The following is a 15,276-nucleotide window of genomic DNA, read 5'->3' as shown; positions in this document are numbered from 1 at the left end:
CTAGCCTTTGAAAACACTATGTGTGCTCTTTTAAATAAACAAATAAATCCTAGTTTGACTTTTTATAGAGATAGAGCAACATCTGCTACTACTGTCATAGAAAAATACCAGAAAACTTTTGTACATGGGGAACTAAACATTTCAGAACTCAAATGGAATAATAGTAGGACACTAAATGAAATGGCTTGACTTTTCCCTTAAAAATAAAGCAATGTCACCAAATGAACTCTGCAATCTTTTATCTTGAAAACCACAATTGATAAAAACATACTTTCCTATGACTCATGGAAAACAGCTGGGCACATCTGTCAAGAACCCAGCTCTTCAATGACAGAGAATCTTTAAGTTCAAACTTTAACATCATACTTACATATGAGGACTCAGCTCATAAAAATTTCTATTCCTGTAATCTTCCACTTTCTCAGGTGAATAAATGGGCAACGATCGGTATGGGTTCACTGATATAACCACACTTCCAATGTATGTCTGTAATGAGAAAGAAAAATAACTATCCATCAATGTAGACAAAGATCAAATTAGTATTTTTTAAATCCTTACAAAACAGCGTTATTCCTAACATTTAACTATTACTTGGATACCTCTCCAGAAAAGCTTATTAAAAAAAAAAAAAAAGCTTGTCTCCTAACAAGTGATCTGTCTTGTTTATTCCATTAGATGACGAAAGAGAAGCAGAAATCTATTCTCTTAAAGAACTTTAAAACTACAACTACCTAGAGTGAGGAAGGAAGAAAAAAAGAAACTTACATGATAACTTTATTATATATTTAAAAAGAACAGCAATGTGTACATGATACATCTGTAGTCTCATGTGAAATTATCTTTTTTATTGTACTATGTTATGAAAATATTTTATTCCATAGGTTAAAAATAAAATAAATTAATAAAAACAATTATCCCAAAACACACTAAATGCCACACAAGCCAAGGATGATACCATGTTTTCTCCAACATGTTAGGGAATATTGTCCCTTCTGCTCCACCCCCAGCAGGAGCTAATAATGTAGTTATGGTCTTCCCACTCTCCCCTTTGCAATCCCCAAGAACTGATAATCAATCACTCTGTTCACTTTGTTGCCTTTGCACAGGCTGACCCCTCCCTCCATCTCAAAGTCAGCCCTAAAACTGAAACTTTTTTCTAAATAAAAAGAAAAAAAAAAAACAAATTTACCAAGATCAACTGGTATATCTAATTTTTTTTTGACAAAATATGTAATGTTCTACACCCACAGACCCCTCCATGTCAGGAAAGGAGGTGGGGCAGATGTCTTCTCCCAATCTTCTGGGGATCAAGTCTATTCTTTGCAATTTTGCAATATTCAGTTTCAATTTTTTTGTGGTTATTGACCTTTATATTTACGTCATTGTGGATAACGTGTATGTTGTTTTCTTGGTTCTCCTTACCTCACTCTGTATCAAATTGGTTAAAACTTTCCACATTTCTCTATATTATCATACTATTTTTTAAGTGGCAAATATACCATATTAACATACCACACTTTATTTAGCCATTCCCCCAATCCAGGGGTATCCACTTTCTTTCCAATTCTTTGCTCCCCCCACCCCAAATGCTACTTAACAATATTAGCGCATATGAAGGCTTTCTTTTCGTCAGTGCTCTCCATCCAGTGCATGCCTAGTAACAGTCTTCCGGTCCAAAAGTCTGACAATTTTAGGCACTTTATTTGCACAGCTCCAAATTGCTTTCCAGAATGGTTTAACTAATTAACAGATCCTCTAATAAAGCATTAGCATGTCTCTCAGAATGAAAAATCAGGAATTAGGAATGCTATGTTGATTTTTTCCCCCAATAATGTAAGAATCTGCCATAATCAGATAATCTTCTCAAGCTAGAAGACTTAATGTTTCATTTTTTCTTATATCATCCTTCCATGCAAAATGACCTAATTCACATAAATATACGATCATATAGCATTTAGCCATGACTGTAATTTTAGCACATGAGACTAAGACACAAGAAATATTTAAGTCAGACATATAAACGGCCACCCAAAAGTTTTTTAGCCCACGTACATTTTTACAAGAATCTCTTCTCCTAAAATAAGAACTCTCTTTAGGTGTAAATGGTGGGGTAGAGGGAGGGGAAGACTGCTGTTTTTTTGTTTTGCAGTAACTTTATCATTTACTTAGTAGCAATTTCAATAGAAATAATAAAAATATGAGGATTGACATCTTAAAATCATAAATTTCCCACTATTTACATTCAGATAAAATAGGAAAATCCTGTTTAACAAAAGAATAAAAATAACATCTTTATTTCTTTTCATTTTGGTGAGGCAGTCAGGGTTAAGTGACTTGCCCAAGGTTACGCAGCTCATGTCAAGTGTCTGAGATCAAATTTGAACTCAGGTCTTCCTGACTCCAGAGCTAGTACTCTATCCAAACATCTTTATTTCTAACCTCACTTTTGTTTGTGTGCTTTTAAGATTTCTTTGATTTTTTTATGTAGTGGAGTGTATATAATACTTTGATTCTACTTTCTTCTGTCTGCTTCACTTACAAATCAGAGTATTACAGGCCATCAACTCTAACCTCCTCCCACCCTCACTTTGCACACCATATAATTTCTTCCGTAATCCTTTGTATTTTCATATTTTCTATTTTTATAGTATTCCATCTAATTTCTTTATCCCAGTTTATCCTATCCTAACATTTCTCAATAGCTAGACATTCAAGAGAGCTGCAGTAAGAGGAACATCTACCCCCATGCCATAGAGGCTAGTTTTTCCTTAAAAGGTAAGAAAGGGGTATATTAATGTAATAAAACATGATCGAGCTGTAAAAAAAAATAGCCAATATGATGACTACAGAGAAACCCAGGAAGACTTACATGAACTGATGCAAAGTAAAGTGAGCACAGGCAAGAAAACAAAATACACAATTATTAGAACACTGCAAATAGCCATCACAAAGCAAATGAAATGAATGCTGCAAAATTACAGTGCACAAGCTTGATCCCAAAGAAGAGATATGAAAAACTACTCTGTCACTCCTCCACATGCCTTTGAAGGGGTAATAGAGAGCCTGGGTAAAATGCTGCATATACTGTCAGATTTTTGCAATGTATTGGTTTTGAATGTTCTCCCCTTTTTCTTTTTCCTTTAAAAAAATCTTATTACTTTGTTGTAAGCAATGACTCACTAGGAGGGGAGAGTGAAAGAGGCAAAGAGAGAAAGCTGGGCAATGAAAAAACAAAAGATATCAACGAAAAAAACCTATTTTCAAAAAAAAGAAATTCTTGAGACATAATTGGTCCAGAGGATTAAGGGTCAGACAATTTCCAGTCATCTAATTACAGAAGTTCAGTGAAAAAGAATTTAACTGACTCCTTGGATTGGGCACATGCTTCTGACTTCATACCACAATGGCGCAAAAAAAAAAAAAAAGCCACAGAGGAGCTGTGCCCAAATTAATCCGAGCCACATTTCTTGCTAAATATCCTCTAAATGTTATTAAGCAAATTTCTTCTTTGTTGGCTATCCAATGGACTACAAGTGTTTCAACCCAACCCAAGACCAGAAATGAACCTCAGAGCCTGGCCTGAGTTAGACCTGGCCTTTTTTCACTAGATATACAAATAAAACCTTTCTACATATTTTTATATAGATCAGTTCAATTTTTCTTGTTCCTTTTAATAACTTTTCATTAGAGAGATCACTAGATCAATGGATACAATCAGTCACCTGGTAACTTACAGGCTACCAATGGTGATAGTTGGCATTTTATTTTTCCTGTATTGTACAAAGGCTTCCTTCCCTCCTTCCCCATTGGCCAAGGCAACATATGTCTATTCTTAAACAGATTTTAACAGAACGATTTTTAAATAAGAATCAAGAGAATCCATTCATTGACAAATGGAGACCTTCCCATGGTGGATGGGAAGAATTAGCGGAAGACAAGCTGAGAGGTAAATTCCCTTGAGGGGAAAATGCAAGGTACTAGAAACTCTCTTTACCTTTTTCCTTAATTTCTTGAACACACTGTTTAAATGAAAAAAAGGAATAAGAATCTGTCAGAAGCAAAGTTTCCTTTAACATTTAAACATTTAACGTTCCCTTTAATATTGAGACTCTTGATAAAATCTACCTTGGTGGCACTATTGCAAAAAAAAGAAACTATATACAGCCTCCATGTCTCATACTCCCAAACTGAGGTTTACAGATCATTACACTCACTTTACCTAGCGCCAAGAAAATGAACTGCAAAACCACTGCTGACAAGTTATCATAAGTATCCCTGGGCTGAAATTGAATACTAAGTAAACTACGTGTAATGCTCATGGTTTTTCAGTAAACCTGTTCTCCATCTGTTAGCACTGCATGGATCCCTAAACTACATTATTCTCCCTCATTTTCTCTTGTCCCACATAATTTAACAGCTGGGAAACTGGCCAGTCACGGCTAAGATTCTCAGTCCACAGAAAACAAAGAGTGTCAAAAACTGAACTATTATACTAAAGAATACTAGGAAGTACAGCTTTTTTACTCAACAGCCTCTCCCCTAGACAATAGGTCTGTCATCTACTATGATTCCTGGACTCCTCATTTAAAAAGCCTCTTCCTTAAAAAAAAAAAAAAAAATCTATGTATGCTAGCCAAGGCTTTAAGTAATCCCATGTTTACCTTGGGAGAAACTTGACTTTTCATGGTGACAACCCTCTCTAAACTGAGTCACTACCAGAAAGTAGATGACAGGGTGGGGTTTGGGGAAGCTGTCCTGGATTTAGGCCACTAAGCAGATCCCAAAAACTGTCAGGGAAGGGCTTCATTTAAGTCATTTCACTGCTTGGTTAGACCTCAGAGCTCTTGAAGGAACTAACCATTCTGGCACAGACCAAAGCAATTTCTCCTACTGTTGATTACGTGGAAATGAGACTGGCGAGCATGTTGGGCTATACCAACAATAACAACTAGGCACTGGCTTTTTCTCTCTAAAACATATCATTTCAGAACATAATCTGAAGTTGCTGTTTTCTAATTGTATCATACTCCAAAAGTATAAAATACTCACTGTTACACAGGATCCAGACCAAAATCACATTATCATAAAGCAATCAATGCTTCTGAAAGACATAGTCCCATGTCTAAAATGGCTGAGTGCCACATGCTCACTTTAAGCACTAAATATACCAAGAGAAAAATTATGAGCTGTCTGAAACAAAGGCACCAACAACATTTTAAGTCAGTGATACCTATGAGAAAGAGATGGAAAGGAACAGGCATGCCTCCCCATAGGGCATTAGTGATGGCATGAGGGTCCTGGGCATATGAAAAGAAAAGTTCTTAGAACCCACACAGCAACTCAAGGCTACTATGATATGGCTGAACTAATGTATTCCATCAATTTTCCCTAAGGGGACTCTAGAACTCAAGCAGTAATCAAGCGCATTCAGGGTTAGGGTTAACCCTAACCCTAACCCTTAAAGATGCTCAGCTAGGATTTTATTGACCCAACCAGGTAACAAAAATTTTGAAAAGAAAAAAATAAATAAAACCTTTCTACATAATCCCTAGCATTCTACAAATCAGGTCCAATAAACTAGTCCAACCTCCTCATTTTACAGATGAGAAATGGAGGCCCAGAATGAAAAACTGAGGCTAAGTGGCCTGCCTGGGTCCATGCAACTATAAATGGTTAAGATGGGACTTGAAGTCAGGTCTTACTGATTCAGATTTAATGCTCTATCCAGTTTACTACCATGCTGTGCTTCTCACATGACAGTATGCAAATTAAACTGATTAAATAACATCACAACAAAAAGCTACTCTATTCAGTAACATTTTAAAAGGAATTTGTAATCCTAACAGCACCAACATATACGTATTTGTGTATACTCGGTCTACAGAAAACATTTTTTGCGTATTTATTATACCAAATCATGCTCCATATTTTGTAGGAGCTAAATAAAGCTCAAAATGATCCCGCTCAGAGTACACTGGTATTCTCAAACTCCTAACAATGCCATGGATCCATAGGGGCCCCAGCTATTCTAGCTCAAACCTCCATTTTACAGAAGATAAAACTCAGGTCCCAGAGAAACTCTGTAAACTGCCTGAGCTCAGACAACATGGACTGTGCCTCTAGATGCGCCACAGTTTGGACAAATCCCGAGATGATTAACTCCACTTTTTACTTTTTCATCAAAATGCTGTTACACAGTTACAAGCCTTAATTTCTCCCCATGTGCTTATCATTTGATTTTATGCTTCTCTGCAACATGTTGGGTCAATAATTTAATCTTTCGCCTTCAAAGACCAGATACTGTCCAATCAAGAGAACATAAGCACAAAACAACATCCTGCCTGACATTTGTAGCCTTTCTAGAGACGGGTCATCAGATCGCCAATAATAATAATACACTATGGCTGCTTATAGGCTGTGAATGAACAACACCTTCCTAGACAGAGTTCATACAACTGTCAACATCAACCAACTAGAATGCAACCAAGAACCCAAGGGCATGTGACCTTGCACTGGTACAAATCCCATGTGTGTAACTCCGTAAGAAAGTTCATATGGAACTCACACAGCACTCAGTCACTGTTATTTAAGACAGCAGTCTACAAAGGGAATGGAGGGAGAGAGGGAAGGTAAGAGGGATAGAAAAAGGGAGAAGAGGGAGGACGGAGGGGGGGGAAGGAGAGAAAGAAGGAAGGAGAAGGAAAGAAAGTGGGAACAGGAAGGGAGATGAGGGGAAGGGAGTAAAGGGAACCTAGCATGTGCCAGGCATTTTACCAATATTAGCTCATTTGAGTCTCACTACAATCTCATTGTGAGGGAGGTGCTACTATTATTCTCATTTTACAAGTGGAAAAAAATGGAGTAAACAAAGGTTAACTGACTTGCCCAGGATCACACAACTAGTAAGTATCTGAATCGCGGATCTGAACTCAGGTATACCTGACTTCAGGTACCTGACAGCCCCTGTCCATTGCACCACTTAGCTGCCTCTAGAAGTGAGTGTGTTGAGAAGAAGCAGGTACATCTACTGACAGTTTGACCATAACAAAGGAGACTCCTGTCCTTATGAGGTAGAGCCAAACAGGATTATCTTACCCATCTTCATGTGACTGACACTAATGCATAAGGTAAGTGACTTGAATCATACATACAGTGAATGGTGGAACTAAGACCTGAAGAACTCCAAGTCTCTTGACTGATCTAGAATTTTTTTTAAATGAACCCTCCCAAACAAACACACATACACACACACACACACACACACACACACACACACACACACAGAGCTGTGTCCAAAAGGCTTTGGATAGAGGGAGGAAAAACACCTGTCAGGATGTTTTCCTCATCACAGGAAACCGGCCTAGTACCCATATTCCACGGGAAGAATTACCAACATTTTTGTAGTAAGGAGTTTTCCGCCTGCTAGGTTATAATATGTGATTACAACATTCACAAACTATACAAAACAAGAAAAATAGAATGAAGAACTTTTTTTAAAAAATTTTTTTTCTCAAAACTCAAAGTTTAAAAGAATAAAGCAACGTTACACAGTATTTTACTAGTTTCCCTTTGTTATGGTTTAAAAAAGTTGAACAATCTCATAAACTAAACAATACAAACTGAAAATATTTGTTAAAGCACATTAACGAAAGGATGGAGAAGCAATGTGGTCCAGTAGATAAAACAGTAGGCTAGAAGACAGGAAGACCTGAGTTCAAATCTTGTCTCTAACACATATAAACTGTGACTCTGGGGAAGTCATTTCATCTCTCACTGCTTCAGGTAACTCTGTAATACTATTTCTTTTCTTTTTTTGTATTTCTTTTCATTTTTTTGTTTCAATAGAGTTCCAAATTCTCTCCCTCTTCCCTCAATACCGTCTCAATGGGTGTTAAGGAGGTAAGCAATATTTCAATTATACGTGTACATCATACAAAATATACTTCCATATCAACCATGTGGCAAAATAAGATAAAATTAAAGCAAGAAAAATAAAGAAAATGAAAAAAGTATGCTTCAATTTGCCCTCAAGAGTTCATCAGTTCTCTCTCTGAGAGTGCATTCATCATGATTCCTTCAGAATTTTAAGACTATAAGGTTCAAAGAAAATGCCAACATGCATTAGTAAAAGGTTCATAGGAATTCCCTCTAGTAAGCCCAGCTCCTAACCTAGGAATTCACAGGACCAGCTCCTACACCCACATGAACAGATATCAAACACTGATTACTAAGTCTCAACTGCCATCAAAGGGATATAACAACAATCCCAGAGATCCCCAAATACTGCCTTTGCCTTCAAAAGTCTGAGCCTGGAAAGAAAAGGATTTTGATCATGTTACTGATAAATGAAGTCTTTCACCTAAAAATGTGATGCTGAAAGACAGCTTCAGCTGGTAGTCTGAGAAAAATCAATCAATTCCTGTGGCTGTATATTGACTTCCATGAAATAAAGTTGTCATATAGTATCATCATTGATCTCTAATCAATAAATGACCACCATATTTGTGCAGGGTTCTCATACACAAGTATGCATGTAAAACACACATATATATGTTACATATTCATGTAGATGATATATGTATATGTCTGTATACATATATATTTTGTATATACATATATATTCCATATATATATTACATATGGGGGGGAACATGATCCCTGTCCTTAAAAGTCTGGAAAATGGGTGACCGTTGTCCTAAATTCTTGAAGAGGACCAAATGACTTCACTAATTAAATAATTAACTAAAGAACAAAGACATCAGATTACAGAGTTAGAGCTGTAGCGCCTGTTAAATCCAACTTCTTCATCTTAAAGATAAGAAAAACTGACTGAGAAAGGTTAAGAGGCTTGGCCTGGGTCACAAAGGTAGTAAGTGTCTGAATCAGAATTTGAACTCGGGTCTCCCTGACTCCACGCCCAGGGCTCTATCTACCTATCTACTACATACCATCAATGTAATATCAGTAATAAGGTAAATAAACACAGTGAGCTTATAAGGAAGGGATTACTAAAGATTAAAATGACCTGGAAAGATTTCATGGACAAAAGGGATTTAAACTAAGGTTTTTAGGGTGGGAAAGTTGTGAACAGACAAAAAGGAAGGGAGGGTGTCTACAACTGTGGAGAAAAGCAATGGAAGCAAAGAATTTATGGAAAGGAATTAAAGAATATAATGCTAGAAAAATAGGTTGGGAACAAACCATGAAAACCCAAGTATCAGGTCAGAACTGTATCTTGCAGAAGGTATACAGTTATCAAAGATTTGTTATAAGAGGAAAACATGAATTAGGGTCATCTTTGACTCCTTTTTCTTTTGTATTTCTTATTTCTAACCTGAAATCAACTTGGGCACCCTACTTCCTTTTTTATTATCTATGCCTTCCTTGTCTTTCCTTCGGCCAATTCCCTAACATAAGTGAAGAGCCTTTTTTCATTAGACTAAAAAAAGTGTGCCCCAAGGAGTGTACTCTTATGCAAAGAGTAAACTATACATACAACTTTTAAAAGGAGGAGGGACTACACTATGTACATAATATATGTGTGAAGAAATGGAGAAAATATTACATTTATAATTACCATAAAGTTTTAAAAACTATAAGGAAGGAAACAATATTAAATGAAAATTTGGGAGTCTGTTTTTGACCTAAGATTTGAGCCCTGAACTTGGAATCAAAGAGATGTGCATTCAAATCCTTCCTAGTTCTGTAACACTGGGCAAGTTATTTAAACTATAAGTCTTAGTTTCTATAACTGTAAAATGTCAATCTTATAAACTCCCATGGGTTCAAGTATTATCTTTACGCAGATGATTCTTAGATCCTCTCTTTCTCTCAAGCTCTACTCCCACATCACCAATTATCTAGTGATTATTTTGAACTGGATGACCTATACACTTTTCAATTCCACATGACCATAAGAGAACTCGTCATATTTCCCCTCAAAACTACCACTCTGCCAAATGTTCCTATCACACTATCATTTTCCATCATCCAGTCACCCAAATTCATGAGCTCAGCATCATCCTCAATTCCTCACTCTCATTCTTCCCTCCTATCCAAGAATTGCTGTCATTTCTTCTTTCTTCCTCTACATTTCCTGGATCTTCTTCTGTCCACTCACAGAAACAGTGCTCTCATTTGGGCCCCTCTCACTTGCCATCTATACTATTGCAGTACTCTCCTAATCAGTCTTCTTGTTTCATAGTTTTTCCTACTTTGATCCATCATCAATAGAGATGCCAAAATGGTTTTCTTCAAATTCAGGTCTGACCATGGTAACCTGTTCCTCAATAAACTCCGTTAGCTCCCCGTTACTTCCAGAATAAAACAACCCCTGTTTGGCATTTAAATAGGCCACTACCTGGCCTATTCCTGTCTAGCCTTTCACATTACTCTTCTCCTTGCACCCTAATGGATCAGCCATACTGGCCCACTTTCCATTCCTCATGGGGCTCAATTTCCATCACTTTGCATTAGGTGTTCCCCATGCTTGTTCTTCTGCCTCACTTATGACTATTATTATCCCTAGCTCCCTTCAAGACTCAACTCAAATGCCACCTCCTGGGTGTTAGTGCTCTCCCTTCTAAGGCTATTTTCCACCTACTCTTTGTGTATCTGGTATTGGGATTGCTTGGTGGTACCATGGATAAAGCACTGGGTCTGGAGGCAGGAAGCTGTGAGTTCAAATCCAGCCTCAGATCTTCATGAGTTATGTGATCCTACACAAGTCCCGTTGTTGGAAGACGTGAGTTCAAATCTAGTCCCAGATCTTCATGAGTTATGTGATCCTAGGCAAGTCCCTTTGCCTCTGCTTGTCTCAGTTTCCTCAAATGTAAAACAGAGCTAATAATAGCACCTACTTCTCCGGAGCAAATGAGATAATATTTGTAAAGTACTTAACATTACCTGGCATATAAAATTAATAATAAAAATAATAATTAACATTTATATAGCACTTATTCAATATTCATTCATTCTTTCAATCAACATTTATGAAGTACCTACTATGTGTCAGGCACTGTACTAAGTTCTGGAACTATAAATACAGGCAAAAAAATACAGACAGTTCTACCTTCAAGTTGCTTACATTCTATTAAAGGAAAGACAACATATGAAAAGTTGCTAAAAAGTTGCTTGGATACCTAAGTCCAGAGAGTCAGGGGCAGAACTGGGTGATGAGTGAGCATGGCTGCCTTGGGAACTGCCTCAAATGGAGTTTCCAGGACTAGAAGGGACCTTGGTGGTCATACAGCAAAATCCCTTGATTTTAAAGATGAAGAAACTAAGTCCCAAAGTCTGCGTGCTATGTTCAACGTACACCAGTTGTAAAGGACAGAACCAAGATCTGAAATTATGTCTGTCCAACATCAAATCCAGCATCCTTCCACTATATGATGCCGTAATGACAGCAAGATATCCAGGCAGAAATGTCCTGTACATGGCTGAACAACCACAGACTGGCACTCAAGGAAATATAGATATTGGGGAGTAATAAAGAACTAAGTCAAAGAAGTAGGCATATTTGCTATCTCCAAAAGAGAAAGTACATACACAGAAGAGCAGAGGACTGAGGATTAAACTACCCAAAAATCCTCAATGTAGAGGGTAAAATGAAGAGCCAGCATGGAGGCCACCAAGATGGAGTGAGAAGGGGATAGTCTGACATCACACACGTCAAGGGAGGAATGGGTATCAAGGAGGAAGGGTTGGTCAATAGTTTAAAGTACTACAGACAGGTCAAGGAGAACACAAACTGAAAAAAGGCCATGAATCTGGTGGTTGGGATGTAATCAATGACCTTTGAAAATACAGTTTCAGTGGAAGAGAAGAAGCTGAAGTCAGACTGTTGTCAGCTGAGCAGAAAAGTAGGTAATGAGTAAGTAGAGGTGGTAGCTAGAGTCAGAGTTCTTGGAGGAACAAGAAAGAAAAATAAAATATTAATTAAAGGAAGTAAAGCAGCAAAGTCATTTAAACACCCCACAATTGAAAGAGTAGCATCTCCCCATTCAAGCAGGGCTCATCTTTGCAATCTCAAAGGAAATAAAAATGAACCAAAAAACAAGTCAGGCCAAAAAGGTCTACAAAGACCAGTTCGTTTATTTCCCAATAGATCAATTCAAGTCAAGATTAAGTTTAGCAACAAAGAAAAACCCTGAATAGCTTCTGGGGATACCTGTACCCTGTGCCTCTTTAAAAATCTCAATCACAAAAATATTATAGGGTCTTAAACTTAGGAGCTTTACTATAAGCAATCTGTGATTGCCAATCCAGTTTTCTTTTTTGTTTGGTTTTACCTTCTTACCAGAACACTAACTAATACAGAAAAGTTTTAATAGTACGGGAATTCCCTATACTAGTGAAGATCAGTATCTGTTCTGCAATTTACTGTCTCCGAAAATTACTTGAGAAACACGGAGTGATTAAATGACTTGCCTAGGATCACAGAGGCAGGACGTGTTAGGAAAAGGATACAAATCCAGGTATCTCGGATATCTTTATCCATTGTACAATCCTACTTTCCCAAAGTTACGACCTGATAATCTTGTTTTTAAAACACTAAATTGGGGAGGGGGGGAAGTGTCTATTTTTAAAGTTTTAAGGATTCTATCCTCAGTATTCTTTCATCGACCTTAATCCAAGATATATCACCATTTGTACTTTTTCTAACTTTGTGAAATGAACACAAATGAGACCAAATCGTAAAGGCCTGACAAAAGGCCTTTGTGTACAGAGCACTTTCATTTATCAGATGAATGCATTGTGAACATTTCAATGAAACGAATAACACATGGATGGATGAATGTTCTAGGACATCAGACAAATGACAGCACGAAGCAGACCCGTGAGAACCTTCAAAAATGACAATATGGACAGTCACTGTCAAAACAAGGACTCTATCTCCTTGGGCTTGAAATGCTGGGAATTTGGTCACAAGATGCTAGGTACCACATTGTTTTTATTAGCCAGTTACCAGACTTCCCAAAGTTCCTTGAGGAAGGTTTTTGGACTTTATCCATCCTTTGAGCTGTTTTTTTTTTTTTTTTTTAGACAAACAGTTCAAAAATGTGCATAGCAGCATGTCTGCAAATTACAATGCTACGGTCAATAACAGAGTTGGGTTCTGGATGTTTGGGTTTTTTTTCACATTGGTCTTTACAGTATTAAATAAATGTAACTCACCATACATATGCTCCTCCCAGGGGAAAAAAAAACACAAAACATTGGGAACACGTAGGCAATGTGTACATTAGAAATAAGAACAGGGGAGGGACGTAGAGGAGGGCAGGGAACACCCAATTACTGGTTACTTTCAACTCCTCAGATTCTATTTCAGTACCTTTAACTAGCCAGAGCCTATGTTCCACATGACGATGAAGTATTGATTAAATCACCACAAAGGGGTCATTTTATTTTAAAGGAAGAACTACCGCATGGTTCATCCCTTTGTGATAAATTTACTAAAGAGGTTACTTTCTTATAATTAAGGAAATAAACACTTTATCATTTGGGAGAGGAATCCTGTTCTCTAGCTCTGAATTTAACTCTGAACTTTAACTCTTTAACTCTTCTGATTACCATAAAGATAATTATTATAAGTCACAGAACTATCTACCATATAATTTTAAAGTGTAACACCTGAAAGGAAAATACAAGCACTAAACAAATGGACTACGTCTAACGAATGCATTAATCTCTGCGGGTACATGCTTTTCCTTGCCTTTTCATTGAAAAATAACAGGAATTCTACTTTCAAGAAAAGTTCAACGATCTAAAATTCAGGGAATAACAGCTCTGGTTGAAAAAGATTTGCTGATGGCTAAGGATCTGTTCAGGGCAGCCAGATGGTGCACTGGATAGAGTTCTGGGGCTAAAACCAAGAAGACTCATCTTCCCGAGCTCAAATCTGGCCTCAGATACTAGCTGTGTGACCCTGGGTAAGTCACTTGACCCTGTTTGCCTCAGTTTCCTTAACTATTAAATAAGCTGGAGAAGAGAATGGCAAACCATTCCAGTATCTTTGCCAAGTAAACACCAAATGGGATCATGAAGGGTTAGACATCACTGTAAAACAACTGTTGAAAGTATCAACTTTTAAATTTGTTATTTTTTGAAGGTATTCCTCTATTTCTTTTGTGTTTTCAGTTTTATTGGCACCTAACTGTACAGAGTAGGTTGTGATAATTTGTTTTATTTCTTCTTGTTTTGTCATGATCTCATCTTGGGGTTTGGTTTTTTAGTTTGTTTGTTTGGTTTTTTGTTATTTTCTTGATTTGATTTTCTTCCTTCTTTTTAAAAAATCAGACTGGCTAAAAGTTTTATCTTTTTTTTTTTTAAAGTCTTTTCAGAAGAAAAAACTTTTAAAGCTATCACTCAATAGTTTTTTGGTTTCCAGTTCATTTCCTCTCTAATTTAATATCTTCTCTTTTATGATGTTATTAGGTCTCATTATTAAAAATACCAATTCTTGAAGGTGACAGATAGAGAAGATAATGCCCCATGGTAGAAATTTTCCTGTGGTTATGATTGTACAGTTCATTATTGACCTTTGCCTTCCTTTTGGTCATTTTTCCCTTAAAATCTCTTTCCTGGGTCCAAGCCCTCCCACTGTTCTGGGTGTCAGCTCCCCCTGGAGCAGAATGAGTGGTCTCTCCAAGCACCAACTCTCTATACGTAATAATCACTGTAAATCCCCCATCTATTTTTATAGAATATTTCTTTTCTCCTATAGGACCACTCATCAGTAATAATGCCTCCCACAATTTAAACAAGATTTTCTCCCTTTCTTTTCCTCTTTTTCAATCTCTCCTTTTTCCTCCTCTCTCATTTTCATATAAACTTTCTTCTTCCTGAGAGACTACAGGAATTATTTTCCCTTCCTTGTGGACCTTTGACTTGTTAGGCTGGATCACATATTCCCCTATGTCACCTTTTTCCCATCCCCCTTTATACACTCTCATTGTGTAATGCAGTTGCCAAAAAATCCACTAATTTTCCTGTAGGCAGAATGTAGTGAGATTTAGTCCATGATGTTTCAGGCTAATTTCTATACACTGACTTCTATTTGATTTCTGCTTCCACTCTTACCTCTTCATTTATGCTTAGAAAGTTATCTCTTTAATGGTCTCTTGGTCTTTATTGTTATTGTTAATATCTTTGGTTGCTGTATCTGCTTGCCCTTCTTACGTTTCTATTGTCTGGGGTGTTTGGGAAGCAAATTTTTTTTTTTACATTTGTTTTCTTTCTAGGTATGTTCTGACTATCTCTTCTTATCGAATA

General features: G+C 37.0%; 1 protein-coding gene across 4 annotated transcripts in view; it reads right to left on the bottom strand.

The window, feature by feature from the left end:
- Nucleotides 1-15,276, bottom strand: part of MYO1B (myosin IB) — a 210,525-nt gene that overhangs the window by 138,978 nt on the left and 56,271 nt on the right. For all 4 annotated transcript variants that reach the window (XM_072612699.1, XM_072612702.1, XM_072612703.1 and 1 more), the window contains exon 3: nt 371-486. In XM_072612699.1, coding sequence (XP_072468800.1) covers nt 371-486 — 116 coding nt within the window. The remainder of the gene's footprint in view (nt 1-370; nt 487-15,276) is intronic.

The sequence above is a fragment of the Notamacropus eugenii genome, chromosome 5 (genome assembly GCF_028372415.1).
Source record: "Notamacropus eugenii isolate mMacEug1 chromosome 5, mMacEug1.pri_v2, whole genome shotgun sequence".
Taxonomy (NCBI): Eukaryota; Metazoa; Chordata; class Mammalia; order Diprotodontia; family Macropodidae; genus Notamacropus; species Notamacropus eugenii.
Note: the sequence above shows the minus strand (reverse complement) of the source record. Positions and strands in the feature narration are given on the sequence as shown.